Source organism: Haliotis rubra, unplaced genomic scaffold (assembly GCF_003918875.1).
Source record: "Haliotis rubra isolate DU_JTF1 unplaced genomic scaffold, ASM391887v1 Scf437, whole genome shotgun sequence".
In the NCBI taxonomy this organism is placed as follows: Eukaryota; Metazoa; Mollusca; class Gastropoda; order Lepetellida; family Haliotidae; genus Haliotis; species Haliotis rubra.
The window spans coordinates 786,234-805,000 of NW_025767121.1; the positions used below are offsets into that span (position 1 = coordinate 786,234).

General features: G+C 42.2%; 2 protein-coding genes across 3 annotated transcripts in view; one reads left to right on the forward strand and one right to left on the reverse strand.

Moving 5' to 3' along the window:
* The window catches only part of LOC124289235 (FK506-binding protein 15-like), a 64,733-nt gene extending 46,377 nt beyond the window's left edge, over positions 1-18,356 (reverse strand). The window contains 9 exon segments of the mRNA XM_046725840.1: positions 1,158-1,301; positions 9,330-9,398; positions 10,822-10,974; positions 11,679-11,777; positions 12,714-12,788; positions 14,115-14,184; positions 15,439-15,505; positions 16,566-16,663; positions 18,223-18,356. Coding sequence (XP_046581796.1) covers positions 1,158-1,301; positions 9,330-9,398; positions 10,822-10,974; positions 11,679-11,777; positions 12,714-12,788; positions 14,115-14,184; positions 15,439-15,505; positions 16,566-16,663; positions 18,223-18,278 — 831 coding nt within the window. The 5' untranslated portion in view covers positions 18,279-18,356.
* A 219-nt stretch (positions 18,357-18,575) lies between these two features.
* Positions 18,576-18,767, forward strand: part of LOC124289241 (high affinity copper uptake protein 1-like) — a 37,691-nt gene continuing 37,499 nt past the window's right edge. For both annotated transcript variants that reach the window (XM_046725846.1, XM_046725845.1), the window contains exon 1: positions 18,576-18,767. This exon is cut by the window's right edge and continues 378 nt beyond it. The gene's annotated coding sequence lies outside the window, so the exon portion shown is untranslated.

Sequence of the window (18,767 nt, forward strand, 5' to 3'; positions counted from 1 at the left end):
TGTGATGACAACAGACGCTGGACTAGAGTTTTCTTCAAATAGTTGTGTCCCAATTCAACAACTAGGGTATTTGGAACTCCATCTTCTGCAGTCTTGGTTCCTGTGAGCCGAGGTTCCGATTGGGTGGTTTTCGGGGTCAGCATGGCTGTCCTTTGGGGTCAAAGGTAGCAGAACCCTGTTTTGATTTCTCCTGCTGGAAGAAGTGTTCTGCCATGTCGTCTGACCAGGAAAACTGAAGATGGTTTGGACTGATGATGCGTGGAGGATAATTAGCATGAAACGAGCATGAAACAATGGCAAGCTGGAGCAAGAGGAAGGTCACTTGGTGAACCCAGTGTATATATAGGTACAGTGACGTAATTTCCAATACCGGTAGATAAAAAAACACGAAGAAGGTGAAATGAACAACTTAATGGAATGGGCAAATCATGGAAAATGCAACTAGTTGCTGCACAAATTAAAATATAAATTTACATTTATTCAATAATATTTCACGTTTAACTGAAAATTGTTGATAATCAAATTCTAAAGGTTGGCATTTGGGATTTTCTATCTCAAAACTTACACAAAAAGCTGAAAAAAGTACTTCCCTAATGAGGCAAACGCTTATTTTTATTACCAAAGTGTCTACCCTACAATTTGCAAAAGATAAACATGTTCCTTTAGAGTTTAGAGTTTTTAGCAAAAATTCAGTCTGAATTAACCTCAAACGAGTATAGGATCCATCGAAAGTTTCAACTCTGCTAAGAGTCTCCCAAGTTAGGATTCAAAGCATAGACTCATCTTCTACACTGTGCCAACTTGCCTACTGGATTCAAGGCATTCCATACTTCACCAAGATAATGTATTGTGAGGTTGTTCCCGGTATTTGGACAGCATCGCATGAACGCAACCATTAACAATAGCGTGCGCCTGCACGTGGACTTGTCAACTGTGTCGTGTGATTGTTTCTCAATTGTAGTCAGTCTCGTCTTTGTCTTCGTCAAGTAAACGTCTGTTATTTGTACACCTGTGTTGCGTGTTATGTGGGCCTGAAGACCGTACAGTATTAACCTGCTGTTTTACTCCAAGACTTTGCTCAGAACTGTTGTATTATCTATTGCCTGAATCAAGGGAGATAACTGTTTGAAAACGCAAAAGCAGAAATCGTAACTCACCCGAATGACTTGCACATCAAAGATGAGTGTTGCGTTAGCAGGGATCCTGTTTGGTATCCCTTGACTCCCGTAGCCATAGCTGGGAGGTACAACCAGCAATCTCCGTCCCCCTTTCTTCATCCCGAGGATGCCTGTCTCCCACCCCTGGATAAAAAGCAACCACATACATCAGAATTAATGGTATTCCGCATATTCTCCTTCAACTCAACCATTTCACAATTATTCTGAAATAAGTGAGATGCACATAACGCCTATCACCAATTAGGGGTGGGTATTGCAGAGAATTTTCATATTGCGATATATTGCGAGGCGGAAGCATATATTGCGATATGTATTGCAATATATTGCAAGGATTATTTTTTTAACAAAAACTACTTATCATCGAGTTAATGCTTGATTATAAGCAAAAAACACAACAAAATCACTATGATTGATTAACCGTTTATAAAAACTTTTAATCATGACAAAATAAAAATGTAATTAACATTTGGCACTAATGAAACAGGGAAAAGAACAATTAAAAAAACAGAAATATCCGAAGATTTCCGAGTGTTACGAATTTTTCCGAACGCATGTCAAAATACCGGTTTTCAATCAGCGTATAGCAATACGTATCGTTTTCATGTCTGATCCGGTAAATACCGGTAAACCGGTTATATTGCGCAGCCATATCACCAACAGACTAGGCTGAACGTGCAGTGAGTGAGTGAGGTTAGTTTTAAGCTGCTTTTAGCAGTATTCTAGCAATATCACAGCGGGGGACACCAGAAATGGGCTTCACACATTGTACCCATGTGGGGAATCGATCCCGAGTCTTTGGCTATCCCCCCTTCCCCCGAAAGGAACAGCCAGTTATTCATTACTCCTTATTAAAGACCCTTACTCTTTCATGTGTCGGAGGGGTGGTGAGGTAGCCTAGTGATTAAAGCAGTCGCTCGTCAAGCTGAAAACCCGGGTTCGATTCCCCACATGGGTGCAATGTTTGAAGCCCATTTCTGGTGTCCCCCACCGTAATATTGCTGGAATATTGCTAAAAGTGGCGTAAAACCAAACTCACTCAATCACTCATGTGTCGGATCAGTGATTGTTTTTGTAAAAATCAAAGTCTGGGAAAAATAATCAAAGAAAACAAGTTTCACTGGTAAGAAAACTAAAACCAACAGATTTGTATCAAGAGTACATATAAAACAGTAGTACATCGTTATCTGCAACATGCAGATTCTGCTCTCCTTATTAGACAAAGGTAGATAACTTTGCAATGGCAAAGTCTGTGCTAAGATTCTTGATTCATGGTTGCAATGTATAACATGGCTACCATCAGTCACAGCTCCACACAGAGCGAGGTGCTTTACAACCTCACATGGAGTTGAATGGGATCTGAATGAACAGAAGATTTACAGAGAGTTGGCTGTCATGACTTATTTTTTCACCCATCTATACTGTTTCATTGGTGTATTTGAATTTCTATTTCATTTCATATATCTTGTATTAGTATAGAGTGAATGCAATTGGAAGTTGGACAATTTCTGTTAAAGTTATCTTGTGATCTGGAACAAAACTGATTTAACAAGCAAACTTTAAATAGCAAGTCAGTTGTAACTTTTCACATTTTTTCAGAAGCAAATATACATAATAATACTGAGGTCATAGGGTGAGTGACAAACAAACGCACAACAACAGACATCTGTTTGTCATTTTACGCCGCTCTCAGCAATATTCCAGCTGTATAGCTGCAGCCTGTAAATAATCGAGTCTGGACCAGACAATCCAGTGATCAACAGCATGAGCATCGATCTGCGTAATTGGGTACCGATGACATGTGTCAACCAAGCCAGAGAGCCTGACCACCCGATCCCGTTAGTCGCCTCTTACGACAAACATGGGTTACAGAAGGCACATTCTAACCCGGACCTTCACGGGTCACTGAGGGTATACGATCATGAGGCTCATCTCCACATTGGCGACTGATCAACCACATGAAATATGCCACACTGAGTATTGCGTAACAATTGAGCATTGATTGATGACTATTTTAGATCACGAAACATTTCTCATGTGCTGTGTGCTGATGGGGAAAAGGAATATTGAAAATTTGAACTATAAATTGTATATTTATATACTTATCCTATCTCACGGTATGCACTTGTCTTTCTTGCTTCGACACTGAGTGGAAAATGTTAACTATTCTCCCAAGGCCTCTCTTGTCCCTTCACCCATGCACTGCATGCCGCCCTCCTTATAAGACAGCTTCCCAGCCGTCAACCACAGCATGCAGCACGTCCCACTATCTATCCACGTGACCACCTTTGAATCATCATTCTCATTCTTGGAGCCACTTGGATAATCTTGGTCTTGGATAATCTGCATAGCGGGGAGCTTGGGCGGGAATCCATCACGTGAGATAGGATAAGGATATAAACATACAATATATAGTTAAAATTTTCAAATTATCCTATCTCACGGTATGCACTTATCCCACGGTCGCAATCAAAAAATAAGACAGACATCAGGTTCAGACTTATATTCAGGAAAATAGAGGAAGCAGCAACCGCATGGTACCGTTCCTTATCTGCGTTGTTGGGCCGTGGACCGGTGTTGTGCCAGAACAAGGGGTCCAAACTGGTACAGACCTTGGACGTTCTTGACCGAAAGGTCCCGGAGGTAGTGGGAGGAGAAGGCCGAGTCCGATCGCCAAAAGCACCATTCCATGATGAAGAGAGCGGTTACTGTGCAGAGCCATAGTAGAAGCTAACGCCAGTGTCTCACGCAGACTGGAAGCTGTCAACGGCAGTAATCCAGATAAGGCATAAGCCTGTAAATTGGTGGCCCTCATCCAGAAGGATAAAGTGGTACAAGACACTACCACCCTGGATGTTGTGTGTGTTAGCAGCGGCGATCCTTAGAAGCAGCAAGTAAAAATGGGCAAAACCCTAGCAGGGCAGAGTTTCAGGTGTTCAGTATCATCAGGCCCAAAGATGGTGGACAACGGGGGAATGGAAAACATCCAATCCGGTTGCCCTGGCAGTTGGTTTTCGCGATGAAGTCCGAACGGAAACCCAGGAAAACCTTGCCATGCTTCTTCCGCTCGAACCTCATGCAATTGACATCAAGTGCATGAAGTTCAGATATACGAGCAGCAGTAGCCAAGCTACCAGGAAGAAGAATGTCACTTTGCTCAAAGTCCCTGTCTTCTAAAGGTTTGTAGTCTGTAGAATCATATGATGAAGGACGACAGGCCTGAGGTCTGAACTTCCAGGACTGGTCAGTGAGTTGTAGGAGCGTAGTAGGCTCTGTGGTAGTAGCCAAAACCGAGTTGATAGCAGCCAACTAGGTAGCTAACGTAGTACCCTTGAGTTCCTAGTGGCACAGAGATGCTGGAGGAGCTCAGCGACGACCAGAGCAGAGGCAGACTGGGAGATGGATTCCCTAATTCTTGCAACAGTTTCCAAACTTCTTCCACTATCGTCGTACAAGGAACGGTTTGAAGTACGATGAGCTGAAGTGATAGCTGTGGCTACTTGACAAAAGTAGCCTTAGCAAAGAGTAATCTCTGGAGATGCGCCAACATGGAGATTAAAGGTCTGAAGGGACCCGTGGCATAGTTCCGAGTGAGGGTGAAGAAGCAGTTTGTCCCGGTCGGGAAGCGGTGCTGAGTTTGGCTCTGCCAGGCTTGTTAGGTCGATGAAACAACTACTTGCTGGCCAGAAGTGCGCGACCAAATGCAGTAGAAACTTGCTAGTGGCCAAGAGCTTCTGTAATACTCATGGTAGTAGAGGTGGAGCGGGAAACGCATAGGCGTTGATATTGTCAGCGTGTCGAGGTCCCAAGCCGGGGGGTTGGGATTGATGATACAAACTCCCGAAGTTGGTTGTTGAACCTTGTAGCGAACAGGTCTGCTTGGGGTCGAGATAAAAAATAGATCACAGACTGAAAGATATGGGGAAGCAGTTTCCACTCTGTCGGGGACAGCCGATTGGATCGGGAAAAGGCATCAGTGATCACATTTTACTCCGGCTACGATGTTGAGTGAGTTGATGATATTGAAAAGTCTGATCACCCACTGTAGGGGCTTCACGGAGCCTGTTGAGCCTAGATGGTTTATATTCCAAGCCATGGTCGAGTTATCCGACTGGATCAACAAACTGGTTGATTGAAGCTCTGTTGCCCAAAGAGAGATGACTCAAATTACTGCCTTTAATTCCAGCTCATTTATGTGAGGAACACAGATGAGGAACGCCAGATGACCACAGCACGTCCACTTGGTGGTCGAGAAGTGAGTTCCCCAACCCATGAGGGATGGGTCGAGGAACAAAAGATGAGTTGACATGAAGGACAGCATTCTGCTCGGCTATGCTGATGCTACCCTCTGTTAGTTCGGGCTTGAGCTGACGTCAGCTGCCACTGAGATAGTGCTGGAGGAATGCATGGACCTGTATCGAAGGGCGAACATCATCCTCTGACAGGTGTCGAACAATGTATCGATGAAGTGGAGTCTCTAGATCGATGTTAGCTTCGATAAAGCAATGTACAGTAGCCGCCCTAACTGCCAGAGCAGCATGGTGTTGAACTGCAGTTAGCAGTGAAGTACTATCAGATCCTGTTGTGCCTGGATGCAATCATCAATGTAGCTTCGAAGATGAATTAGCGTCTGAAGTTGACTTCTGTAAGTGAAGGCTTGAGTCTTAGGTGAGGACACCCAGCAACTCTTGCCACCCTTGATAGAGTGCTGAATGTAGTAGACTCAGCACATGGAGATTGTCAGTCAATCTACAGGAACGTGTACAATGTAAACGGGTGATGAAGGTCGTACGGTCGGCGATCTGAGGAACGTAAGTTCACCAAATGAAGTGTTAGTCCGCAGGATGGAGTGATAAATGTAGTAGACTAGACGCATGGGGATCGGGAATCAACCGGAACGTTCGCAAAGTTGATGGAATGACGAAGGTAAAAGAAGACCGGCAACCCCAGGAATGTTTGTTGGGGAGACGAAGGCAGTAAACAAGTGCCCGGTGACTGCAGTGACCTCTGAACTGAGGGTTTGGGCTAAAGTAGAAAACCAGAGTAACCCTAGCCAAAGTTGAAGCGTTCTGGGACGTTTCTGTCCCTCTGGTAAGCTGTCTCTCTCGGCTGGCTGATGAATCCCGACATAATCACTCTTATGGGAATGGCACCGTTCATCGTCATTGCAATTAAAGGCTGGGGTTGTTATCCGCTGTGTAGGACCAAGACAATTCTGTCAGTGCACTTCATAGTCACTCTAAACATCACAATTCTCCGGTAAACAAACAGTAGTCCACCATTTGCAATTGTTACCCACAATGCAACAGTGACAAAAATCCGGACAACACGGTCTTCGGTCACAACCCATAAAAAACGGTAAAGGGATGCTCGCTACTTGACAAGACATCACTGCTGGTACCATGCGCAGAAACTTGATCTATCTGTCCAGAAGCTTGCTGGTGATGTAAAGGAAGGATGATGAAGATGTCGAACTGGGCCATGAATGCACCCGAGATACACCATGACGCTGTTACAAGTTGTCTGTAGTAACAGGACTCAGTGAAGCTTGTCTGGTAATGCACAAACAAGTGGTTGGAGAGCTGATATCTACGCCGGAGAGTAGATTCCTAAACCAAATGATTCATCAAGGTGAAGATAGGATGGTAGAATAAATCTGGAACGATATGAGCTCTAGTCACGTAGAAGTCGTGGAGATCCGGGATTGTCAGAACGTCAAGTGCGGGCATAATGTAAGATGTGTGCTCTACTGACATAGCTACTACCTCCGTTCAACCAGTTGAAAAGGGGTACCAGGTGGGATAAGTCATGTGACTAAAAACTTCTAGCCTCACATGCCGTAGGGTAATCCGGAGAACCAAGTCAGATTGTCATGTTAATAGCATGCCACGTCGTGGTGAGGAATTCAGTGTATCACAAATACCCTGAATAATAACATCGTGTTGAAAGCTGGTAGCGTTTGATTAATAGCTGGGGTAATTGGCCGTATGTAGATGCAAGTTGATGATCCTCGATGAAGATGTAATAAACCAATGTTGACAAGTTCTGATCCTTCAAGTTGAATGTAGTAAGTAGATCATCTGGTATCTCGCTCAAGATAGTTGTAGATGAGTGAGTGAGTATGATTTGACGCCGGATAGCTGTAGAGGGTCGGTGAACCAAGTGATCATGTGTGTCGAATGAACCAACATTATTGCTGTATCTTAAAGGCGGCTGTTGTCCGAACGTCAGCGTATGTACAGATTTGCCAAACCTCAAGGTGCGTTCTGAAGAAACGCTGTGTTGGAAGTAATATCATGCGACAGAAAATAATCGCCGAAGCCTGATGGTTCGGAGAACGTTGTCAGATCGGCGAATGCTGTTAGATCAGCGATCTAGTACGTTCGGTGACCGGGGTCAGTTCAGTGATCTGGCTTGGCGAGGTAAGATCTAGAATGGCACTGTGATCTGGCGAATCGGTTCGGCCTGACGAACTAGTTCGGTGATGGTGGTGAATTGGGTCGGCCTGACGAACTAGTTCGGTGATGAGGTTCAGATCGGTCTGCCAAACTAGTACGGAGATGTTGTGGTTCGGACGAACGAGATGAGCCATTCCTTGAGGTGAAAACAGTTTGGAGATGTCGCGGCGAACCAGCCTGCCGGAACGGTTCGGTGCTGATACATGGATAAGTTTGGTGAACCATGACAGGAAAACAGGATGATCTTACGAAGCAGGTCGATGGCGTTGTTAAGTTCTACCAGGTGAATGCGTTGGGTAAAGTGTCTGGGGAGACATCCCTGACACAAGTAGGGTAATTCCTGATGAACCAGTAGGCTGGGAATCTTCCATGTTGGAAGTTGTACGAGACAACACTGGGGATTCACCGTAAAACGAATCTTATAGATGTGGGAGAAACGAGATTTTGAGCAGGTCTTTTCGACGAGAAAATCTGAATAATGATAATCGGTTGATCCAAACGGTTTGGTGAACCAAGTTTCCTCGTCAAAGAAAAACTAGGAGAGCCAACTGAGTTCGGCGAATCACCAAGAGATGTACGATCTGGCGAAAAGTGTTCGTAGAAAGCTGATTTGTGGGATGCCGTTTCGGTGAATGCTGAATCGTGGAATGCCGGTTTGGCGAATGTTGTTTCGTAGAAAGCCCGTTCAGCGATTGACGGACTGGAGAGGTGCGGTCCGTCGAATGCGATCCGGTGAACTGTGGGTCGAAGAATGTGTTGATTTCGGTGAAACGGATAAAAGACTTATTGGAGCACTGGAGACAGCATCGTATTCACAGAATGGGAGGCAGTCAGCGAAACGACCGAAGGGATGTCACAAAGGTCCTGCAACCGATACGGCAAACTAGTGTGATTCCTTCCACTGTTTGAAGAAGAATGATGACGGGATCAAGGACAGCTTCGACGGATGCGATCCTAGCTGTAGGGAAGTAGCCTGGGGGTGGCAAAACACTCAACAACCACCACACGGGATGTCATCGATGACGAAAGGCTCGTACTGGAAGGCAGAGAGCCGACAAGTTCCCTGAGATCTTCCGATAAAAGCGAAGTCCAAAGAAGCTCTCATAAAATCTTCGTCGCTGAAGTGAGGAGACTGTGACCACCAAGCAATGATAATGGGACGCTAAAACTTGACTTCTTGGCAGGTCTGGGTCCTTCTACTGATGCTGCATATCTGGCTAGATCAGCAAGACGCCGAGTGCAGGCCCTGGAGTAATACCCGAATGCATTTTTTTCCTCTTCCTGGGCTGGTCGGTCTTCCCATGATGTAGAATGGGAAATCAAACGATGAAGTCAAAACACATCCACACTCAGGTGCGACAAGAAAGAGAATGATGATTCAAAGGTGGTCACGTGGGTAGATAGTGGGGCGTGCTGCATGCTTTGGTTGACGGCTGGGAAGCTGTCTTATAAGGAGGGCAGCATGTAGTGCATGGGTGAAAGGACAAGAGAGGCCTTGGGAGAGAAGTTTACATCATTCCACTCAGTGTCGAAGCAAGAGAGAGAAGTGCATACCGTGAGATAGGATAAGTTTAAAAAAGTTAAAAAAACATTCATACTTTTTCCATTTTTGATGAAAACAGAATTCAGAAGGATCGTGACCCAATGAATTAAAACTACGAACTAAATGAGCTGATTCCCACATCTGTGTCCTTACCTTGATAACTTTTCCCTTCCCAAGCTTGAACCTGAACAGTTTTTCTGAAGTAGCATTGCTGTCAAAAACCTGCAAATGAATTCAGAAATATAATCACTTTAAACATTACATACTTAGAATCTTCACTTTATTCCCTGTTCTCCTACTCTATTCAACCAGAACAAATAACATAAAATACTTAACAATGGTATAAGCAGCACCAGGGATTCAAATTTTTTAAAAGCCACAAGTGATTTTAAGAAAGTAACTTGTTCTGACTAATTTCCACTTACCCCGATTTTTATGACATAATCATGATGATGTAATTATGAAAGCATGTTTACTGGACGATTTATCGAGAAGTGATAAATAGCAAAGAAAGATAACTAAGTTTATTATCATTGTGAAAATTACTTCATTTCGTTCTTGCATTGTGTCAAATGTTAATAGCTAAATTTTGAGCAGATATGAAATGAAATCCAAGTTTATTTGCAGTTTGAAACCGTAAGGAGAAATTATATAGTAGCCCACGGACAAGTAAGATACCATTATTTGATCGCCCGAAATGAAAACTGACTTGTCCCTGGCGTCAGGCGATGGGATTTTTAAACCCCTGAGCACAGTGTTTCCGTTTCAATCCCTCTGGTCTTGGTCCTACTTGCACAAAGTAATCAAAGCACTGCGATGGTCATAACTCCCATACTCTAACACAGACATAAGAAGGTCTTAGCGCTAACATAACTTTGTGATTGATTCCGGGTTAGAATGTCCCAAACAAGGATACTCTTTTCTCACAAGGTGACTAAACTGATGAAGAAGTCAGACTTTTTGATATGGTTAATTGCATGCTCACTGATGTATTTGATAACATAGATACTCTACTTAGACTCAATAGACTGACTTCAGAGGCCCAGATAAGCTGTGTATCCAGGTAAAATACGCATAGACAATTTCCAATTACGCGTTGAAAAATAATTGTTGCATACCAATTACGCATTTAAATTGTTAGATACGCAAAGAGTTTAAAACAAATGCGTACGGAATATACTTATAAAAATCGCTTGCGTAATGAAAAAGACATCGATTGCTATCAAGTTGTACTGTTAGTATAGGACAAGTGTTGTACTGTCAGTATAGGATGAGTGATTTTTTATGAAATCATTTCCCTTATATTTAAGTTGGTTTTGATTAGGTATGACATAAGGCAGAACATACCTGCTTAGTAAACTTACTCAATGACACAAAACTTAGGTGTGTAAAATGACTGAAATACGCACATATTTGAAAGCAGTGGGTAACGGAAAATGATATACCCACTCAACATTCACAATACCCACTCCAATAAAATACAGTGGGTACAGTACCCACATTAGCTAAATCTTATCTGGAGCTCTGGACTTAATGCTGAGCAACTGAAAAGGTAACAAGAAATGCCATTATGGCTGGGGAATTAACCACAAGCCTTCACCTCCACAGGCATAAGTACAATTGAATTAAGTTGTATATGGCTAACCTGTCCATATGTGTTGTTTGTCATAAGCCAGCCAGTGTATTTGATTTCTGCTGAGTCATCAGGTTCCAGCGGTCCGCCGTCCCCCAGAGTTAGGTCCTGGATCACAACGCTGTCCAGGGCCCCACTGGTGCTGTTAGCTTTGCACAGCGCCACCTGCAGGGGACACAATGGTATGAGGAATATGAAATCGTTGCTAACATTTTAATTGATAATTGATCTAACACATGGTATATATAGTCTTTGCCTACTGCAGACACCTTTGAAAGAGAACAAAGACGACTTTGTGTCCTTCCGTAAGGCAGACTGACTGACTGACTGACTGAGTTTGGTTTTACGCCGCTTTTAGCAATATTCCAGCAATATCACGGCGGAGGACACCAGAAATGGGCTTCACTCATTGTACCCATGTGGGGATTCGAACCCGAACCCGGGTCTTCGGTGTGACGAGCCAACGCTTTAACCACTAGACTACCCCACCGCCCCTTCCGTAAGGCAGACAGGTTAGTCTTTTATCATTATTTGCTGTACCCGTGAAGGTCCGGGTTAGAATGAACCTTCAGTAACCCATGCTTGTCGTGAGAGGCGACTAACGGGATCGGGTGGTCAGGCTCGCTGACTTGATTGACACATGTCATCGGTACCCAATTGCGCAGATCGATGCCCATGCTGTTGATCACTGGATTGTCTGGTCCAGACTCGATTATTTACAGACCGCCGCCATATAACTGGAATATTGCTGAGTGCGGCGTAAAACTAAACTCACTCAGTCATGAGATGTAATGTGGTATATCAACCAAACTCATCAACTGACATGTACAGGAGGTAATATCTAGCACAGAGGATCATGTCATACTTACATCCTTTGCAAATTTGATGATGGTTTCTTCTTTGTCAAACATCAGAGACCAACTCTGGCGGCCTTCATCATAAAAACTTGCATAATTGTTGGCCTGAACCTGTAAACAACAGCAGAGTTAGAGTGAGATTTACAGTGGGTTTTACAGTGAGTGTTAGATTCAGTGAATTTTATATTGTAAGAGAGTGAATGAGCAAGCATTAGAGTGAGTGTTATTAATTTAATTGTATAATATTTGTAACAGCAACACACAAGGATTAAGATCAGGGTGAATTTTGGATTCATGACACGATCAGTGGAACCTGATGTTGGGTCATGGATCCCATCAGGGAACTGAGAGAGAGAGATAGAGAGGGGTGAGGTGAAATTGGGTTTAACGTAGTGCTTGAAAATATTTCGCTCATATGACGACGTGCATGCGTGTGTATGTGCGGCTGCTTGTACTAGCCCAGACTTAAGCTGGTTTTATAGTGCTAGCCCACTGAGACACCATGCCGCGGTGAAGCATGAATACCCCACTCAGACACATTATACTGACTCCGAGCCGACCAGTCCTTGTTGTACCCATTAATGGCGAGCGCCAGGCAGGGACCAACAAGTACCATATTTTAACGTCTTTTGGTATGACGTGGTCAGGGATCGAACCCGCGACCTTACGCTCTCTGGACGGACGCTCTAACCACTACACCACGGAGGCGGTCAGAAAGAGAGAGGGAGGGAGGGGGGAGAGAGAGGGGGGAGAGGGAGAGGGAGGGAGGGATCTACCACAATGCTCCTCCCTGCACTGTCAACAGAAGGGGCGGTGGGGTAGTCTAGTGGTTAAAGCATTGGCTCGTCACCCCGAAGACCCGGGTTCGAATCCCCATATGGGTACAATGAGTGAAGCCCATTTCTGGTGTCCCCCGCCGTGATATTGCTGGAATATTGCTAAAAGCGGCGTAAAACCATACTCAGTCAGTCAGTCAGTCAACAGAAACAGCTGGTTAAGCCAAGCCACCATAACTTGTAGGATAGATCTACGTGACAATGTCCTTACTCTGAATGTAAATGCTGGGCTGATCTTGGCATTGGTGACTTGTTGTTGCTTGCTTACATACAGCAGGATGCGATACTGAAAACAAAGTGAAGAGAGTCAAAAGAACTGAGTTAGCAGTGTGTGACACAAGTCACTTTTCAAGTCTGCTTGGTGTAGTTATCGCTGCTAGGAATTCTCTAATAACCACATTAAAAACTACGCTGGTTTCCCTATATCTATTGGAAAATTCTTCCACAGTTTATTAGTCTAGAAACTTGTAAATCAGAATGCTTTCAATGAGTGCAAGATTTGACTGTACATGATGCAGACTTTCATTAAAAACATAAATCCAGTCATATTTCTTTGAAAATAGAATAACAACATCTAAACATGCAATACATCTAAATCTTTAGCTAGTATTTTACTGACTTTTCCTGTTGATTTGCAACATGTCTGTTCATTTAATTGATATTCCCCTTTAAAAATGTCAGATATATACAGCTGTTTAACACCACACTCAGAAATATCTCAGCTCTATGACAGCGGTCTGTAAATAATCAAGTACGGACCAGACCATCTAGTGATTGATATCATATCATTAGTCAATGCAATTGGGATATGATCAGAGCTCCAGATAAGATTTAGCTCATGTGGGTACTGTACCCACTGTATTTTTGGGAGTGGGTATTATAAATGTTGAGTGGGTATTTCAATTTCCGTTACCCACTGCTTTCAAATATGTGCATATTTCAGTCATTTTACTCACTTAAGTATTATGTCATTGAGTAAGTTTACTAAGCAGGTATGTTCTGCCTTATGTCATACCTAATCAAAACCAACTTAAATATAATGGAAATCACATCATACTGACAGTACAACACTTGCCCTATACTGATAGCAATCGATGTCATTTTCATTACGCAAGCGATTTTTATAAATATATTCCGTACGCATTTGTTTTAAACTTTTTCGTATCTAACATTTTAAATGCGTAATTGGTATGCAACAATTATTTTTCAAAGCGTAAATGGGAATTTTCTATGCGTATTTTACCCGGATACGCAGCTTATCTGGGCCTCTGATGATAGTTATGAGTAAGCCAAATTAGCGAGCCTAACTACCCAATTCCATTAGTCACCTCTCATGAAAAGCATGGGTTGTTGACAGTCAATTCTAGCCCAGATATTCATGAGTAGTTTGAAAGTCACACAATGTTTGGGATGCCAGAATGTATTCCACAGCATAAAGCTGACTGGGTCAGTCTAGGCAGTTCTTGCCCATACACCCAGAAGCTACACACAATCAAGAAAGCCACTCTAAAACTAGAGTCCTCAAACTCGTAAGTATAATTGATTGCAGTTGTCCATAGCATCATACAAAGTTTCTATTATATCAGTTTTGAGTTAATAAATGAAGACTTACATCTTTTGTTGCATGGTTACCGATGACAGCCATGCCTAGTTTCCCCTGACTGGAATACTGGTTCTCCACACTGTAACAAGAAAACAGGCTCCACATAATAGGAATACCATTAAATACAGATTCTACATGATGGGTAAAGGCCTGACTTTCTATGTATTTTAATTTGTTTCTATGACTAACTTTCATGCCATTTAAGACAATTTGTTGCTTTCCAATGTATATTGATTTTCATCAGTACAATTTTGCAGCAAACGGATTATAGTCTGTTTGTTCTCCTAAAGGAGGTGAGGTGAAATTGGGTTTAACGTCGTGCTTGAGAATATTTCGCTCATATGACGACGTGCATGCGTGTGTATGGGTATGTGCGGCTGTTTGTACTAGCCCAGACTGAAGCTGGTTTTATAGTGCTAGCCCACTGAGATACCATGCCGCAGTGAAGCATGAATACCCCACTCAGACACATTATACTGACTCCGAGCCGACCAGTCCTTGTTGTACCCATTAATGGCGCAGCCAGGCAGGGACCAACAAGTACCATATTTTAACGTCGTTTGGTATGACGCGGTCGGGGATCGAACCCGCGACCTTCCGCTCTCCGGGCGGACGCTCTAACCACTACACCGCGGAGGCGGCCTTTCATAAAGGAAAAGAATATGCAGCGTATAACACTATATTTGTCAGCTGTGCAAAACACTAAGACAGGAGAATGTTAAACATAATCTGAAAAATTGATTAAAATAAAAAATAAATTCTTTTGCATGTTATGTACAACAATATCTGAAAAAATGTGAGTGAGTTCAGTTTTGTGCTGCTTTAGCAATATTCCAGCAATATCACAGTGGGGGACACCAGAAATGGGCTTCACACATTGTACCCATGAGAGGAATCGAACCCGGGTCTTCAGCCACTAGGCTACCCCACTGCCGCCCAAAAATATGAGGTTAAGATGGTGAGGTGAAGTTGGGTTTAACGTCGTGCTTGAGAATATTTCGCTCATATGACGATGTGCATGCGTGTGTATGTGGATGTGCGGCTGCTTGTACTAGCCCAGACCTAAGCTGGTTTTATAGTGCTAGCCCAATGAGATACCATGCCGCAGTGAAGCATGAATACCCCACTCAGGCACATTATACTGACTTCGAGCTGACCAGTCCTTGTTATACCCATTAATGCCGAGAGCCAGGCAGGGACCAACAAGTACCATATTTTAACGTCTTTTGGTATGACGCGACCGGGGATCGAACTCGCGACCTTCGGCGTCATGAGGTTAAGAAGTGAATAATAATGATAATAAATGACAAAGGTAACTGTGAATGATACTGACTACTTATAGGCGTGAACTACTGTAGCACTGAGGATGGCGGGGGCAGCTCCTCCTTCTGGGCTGGCTTCTGAAGACAAAACATAATCCATTTGGTGAAGTTGTAACTGATTACCAAGGAAATAAAATGACATCTTTAGGTAGGGCTGGCTAAACAAGCTGATAATCGGAAATATTGTCACTTGGAAAATAACTAATGATTACGATTCGAGGAAATAAAGTCTTAACGTACTCACACAATACATAAAGTTATGTCCTCATTCATGGACTGCTACTAAATTATGTTCACAACGCTGTTTTGTCAGTAATGCATGCATAAATGTGTCGGAATGGTCAATGATTCAGGGGGGACATCGTATGATGGTTCTCGTCCGATAGCGTTATCTTTTTACCACCGCTTAACTAACTAAAATAACGCCGTCGTAGTGATGTGAGCCAGAACCGCTATCGTGTATACTACTGGTTATCAGCTTTCTAGAATGTCAACCAGTGGTCGGTTATAAAATATTTCATGCTAGGGTTGGTTGGTTGTTTTTTCTTTAACGTCTTACTCAGCAATATTCCAGCTATATGGCGGCAGTCATATGTAAATAATTCAGTCTGGACCAGACAAGCCAGTGATCAACAGCACGAGCATGAGCATCGATCTATGCAACTGGGATACGATGACATGTGTGAATCAAGTCAGCAAGCCGGACCACCCTATCCCATTAGTCGCCACTTTCAACAAACATGGGTAAATGAAGATCAATTCTAACGCGGATCTTCATGGGTATGTTCATGTTAAGAGCAGAGCTCCTGGACCTTTATGAGTAACACAAGGGCTCAATTCATATGCTGACTTAACATTTGCACCATCAATACAAAGTGAACATATGCCTGTTTTTTTATGGTTCAGCGATCTTCTTGCAATATTGCAACGGTTTGTGCAAAGTCAAGTCTGCTGTTAAAGGGTCATAAAAAAGTAAGAAAAATCTTATATCAATAGAGAAAAATGAAAAAAACAAACCTGTGCATCTAGTGCAGTTTAACAGCGACAACCATGTAGCAAAACATTGTAATTGATAATTAATCATCTAAATAATCAGTCATTACAGTCATTATTTGCAGAATGCAGAAACCTTTCATACCTTTTTTCTTTGGTTGTTTGGGCGCTGTGTATGTCAGAGACTCATTACCTCCCTTGTTGCTTGCCTTATCCATACCAAACAAGTTTGCAAGTTTGGACCTGTGAACAGTGTAATGAAGAAGACTTATTGTAGCCAAGATGGCAAAGACAGTTTTTGTTGTTTTGCAAAAGAAATAAAAAGAAATCTAAGAACAAAGCCTACAATATCCCCCCCAGTTTTTAACATGTTCTTTCAATCCAAAACTAATGTATATTATATGTTCATGCCAATAAGTATCATCAAGATAAATCCTGGTGAATTCAAATCATTATGATAAGAACACAAATCACTTCAACCAAAGACTTGGAATCACTGGAACTTTATTGATTCTGGCAAATGCAGATATCTTTATTTGACTGTCCTACGTTATAAAGCACAACAATTCTGGAATTAAACTTAGACTCATCTTCTTTGATAAGCATTGGTTACCGCAGACAAATTCTACCCTGGAACAGTCTAAAGAACGTATATACACCTTGTAGTGCAATATCCGTGTAGTGAGTGAGTGTATATGGTTTTAAGCAATATCACTTTTAGCAATATTCCAGCAATATGAGATATATGGGCTTCACATTTTGTACTCATGTGAGGAATCGAAGCCAGGTTTTCAGTGTAACAAGGAAAAGCTTTAACCACTGGACTATCCCACCACCACCCATGTGTGGTATAATACCTGGTCTTTGGTATTACAAACACTTTTAGCACCTGCCAACTACATTTCCCATTTAACATGCTAAATACACCGCAGTGTATTATTCAATGGCCTCAAAACCAAAAAGTCATAACAGCTACAAAAACGTTAAAATGACTACAAACCCATTTTCAAAAGAAGTAAAAATACATAACCATGATAACAGCCACAGGCAAAAATTCAAATTGGCCACAATAATAACACATGAACATCCAATGGATGTGTACATGGTGTACAGAGAAAATGTTAAAGGTTTCACAGAATTCTTGTTACCAATAACATTGGCAATGTCCTTAAGAATTGTGTATAATACTATCAATTAATGTCACTAATTGAGTTGGTTGTCTTTAACATTGTATGCAGTTGTTTTGACTTTTTGCAAAACTTTCACGGTAGATCGAATTTCAACTTTCATGGCCGTTCTGGCATGAGGCTGTTTTGACCGAGACCCCCATTCAACAATGTTCAACAATATCGATTGGCATCTAGTTTTTTTTTCAGGTTATTTAAGACATAATAGAACTTTCTGAGCAATCTGTAACGTAGAATATTTATCCATCTAATATTGTTTTACATAGTATTTTAACATGCCACTAAAACATAGGAAAAATAGGTTATCGGTACGTCATACGTTTTCATGGGGCAGTGTTTCTTCAAATTCTTGGCTGCATGCAGAAAGGCGATGCATTCTAAATACTCGGATGACGGCTTGCGTTTAAGATAAAGTTGTTATTTGTAAGTGAGTGACATGTTTTACGGTTGTTCATGTGACTGGAGAGAAATCAGCGGATGTCTTTAGCGTCCGAAAACCCAAAACACGATGATACATAATTGTGTACAAAATCTGTCACCCACGGATGTCACACCCCCTCGTGTTGAGAGAAGTGTCTGAAGCGTGTAGCGTTCATTTTGATTGTCAGCACATACCCTCCTCCTCCACCCGACATAAAATCTTGATCCTCATCGTCTGCATTGAAAAACATGGCGGAAACTACTTCATAAATAGTTATTTATCCAAAGTTGAAACTTCGAGTTTCTCTGATCATGAGACTTCCTTCATGACACACATAAAGATATATAGATATAGTTTCGAATGATTTGATGCAAGTGTTACAATAAAATAAGAAAGAGTGGAATCTGATTAAAGAAATATTTATAAAATAAGAGAATAAGTCTTATAATGAAAGTTGCCCATTCTTCTATTTTGAAGCGAAATCTTTCGAATACGCAGCGAATGTAAACCCATTTCCGGTTGTCAATTTCCGTTCTGAAAACGTGAATGAAAACATCTAAAACAAACATTATTTTCAAAGTGTACGAGTAGAGTTTTGGTATTTACAAAGTTGTATAATGTGCTCATAAAGTATCATGTGACTCTTCAAACTTTATTAATTCTTTGGCACCAATAAATTATTACAGATTGACACCTGCCAAGGTCTCGAAGTGGGTGTGGCTTATTTTACGACGCTGTT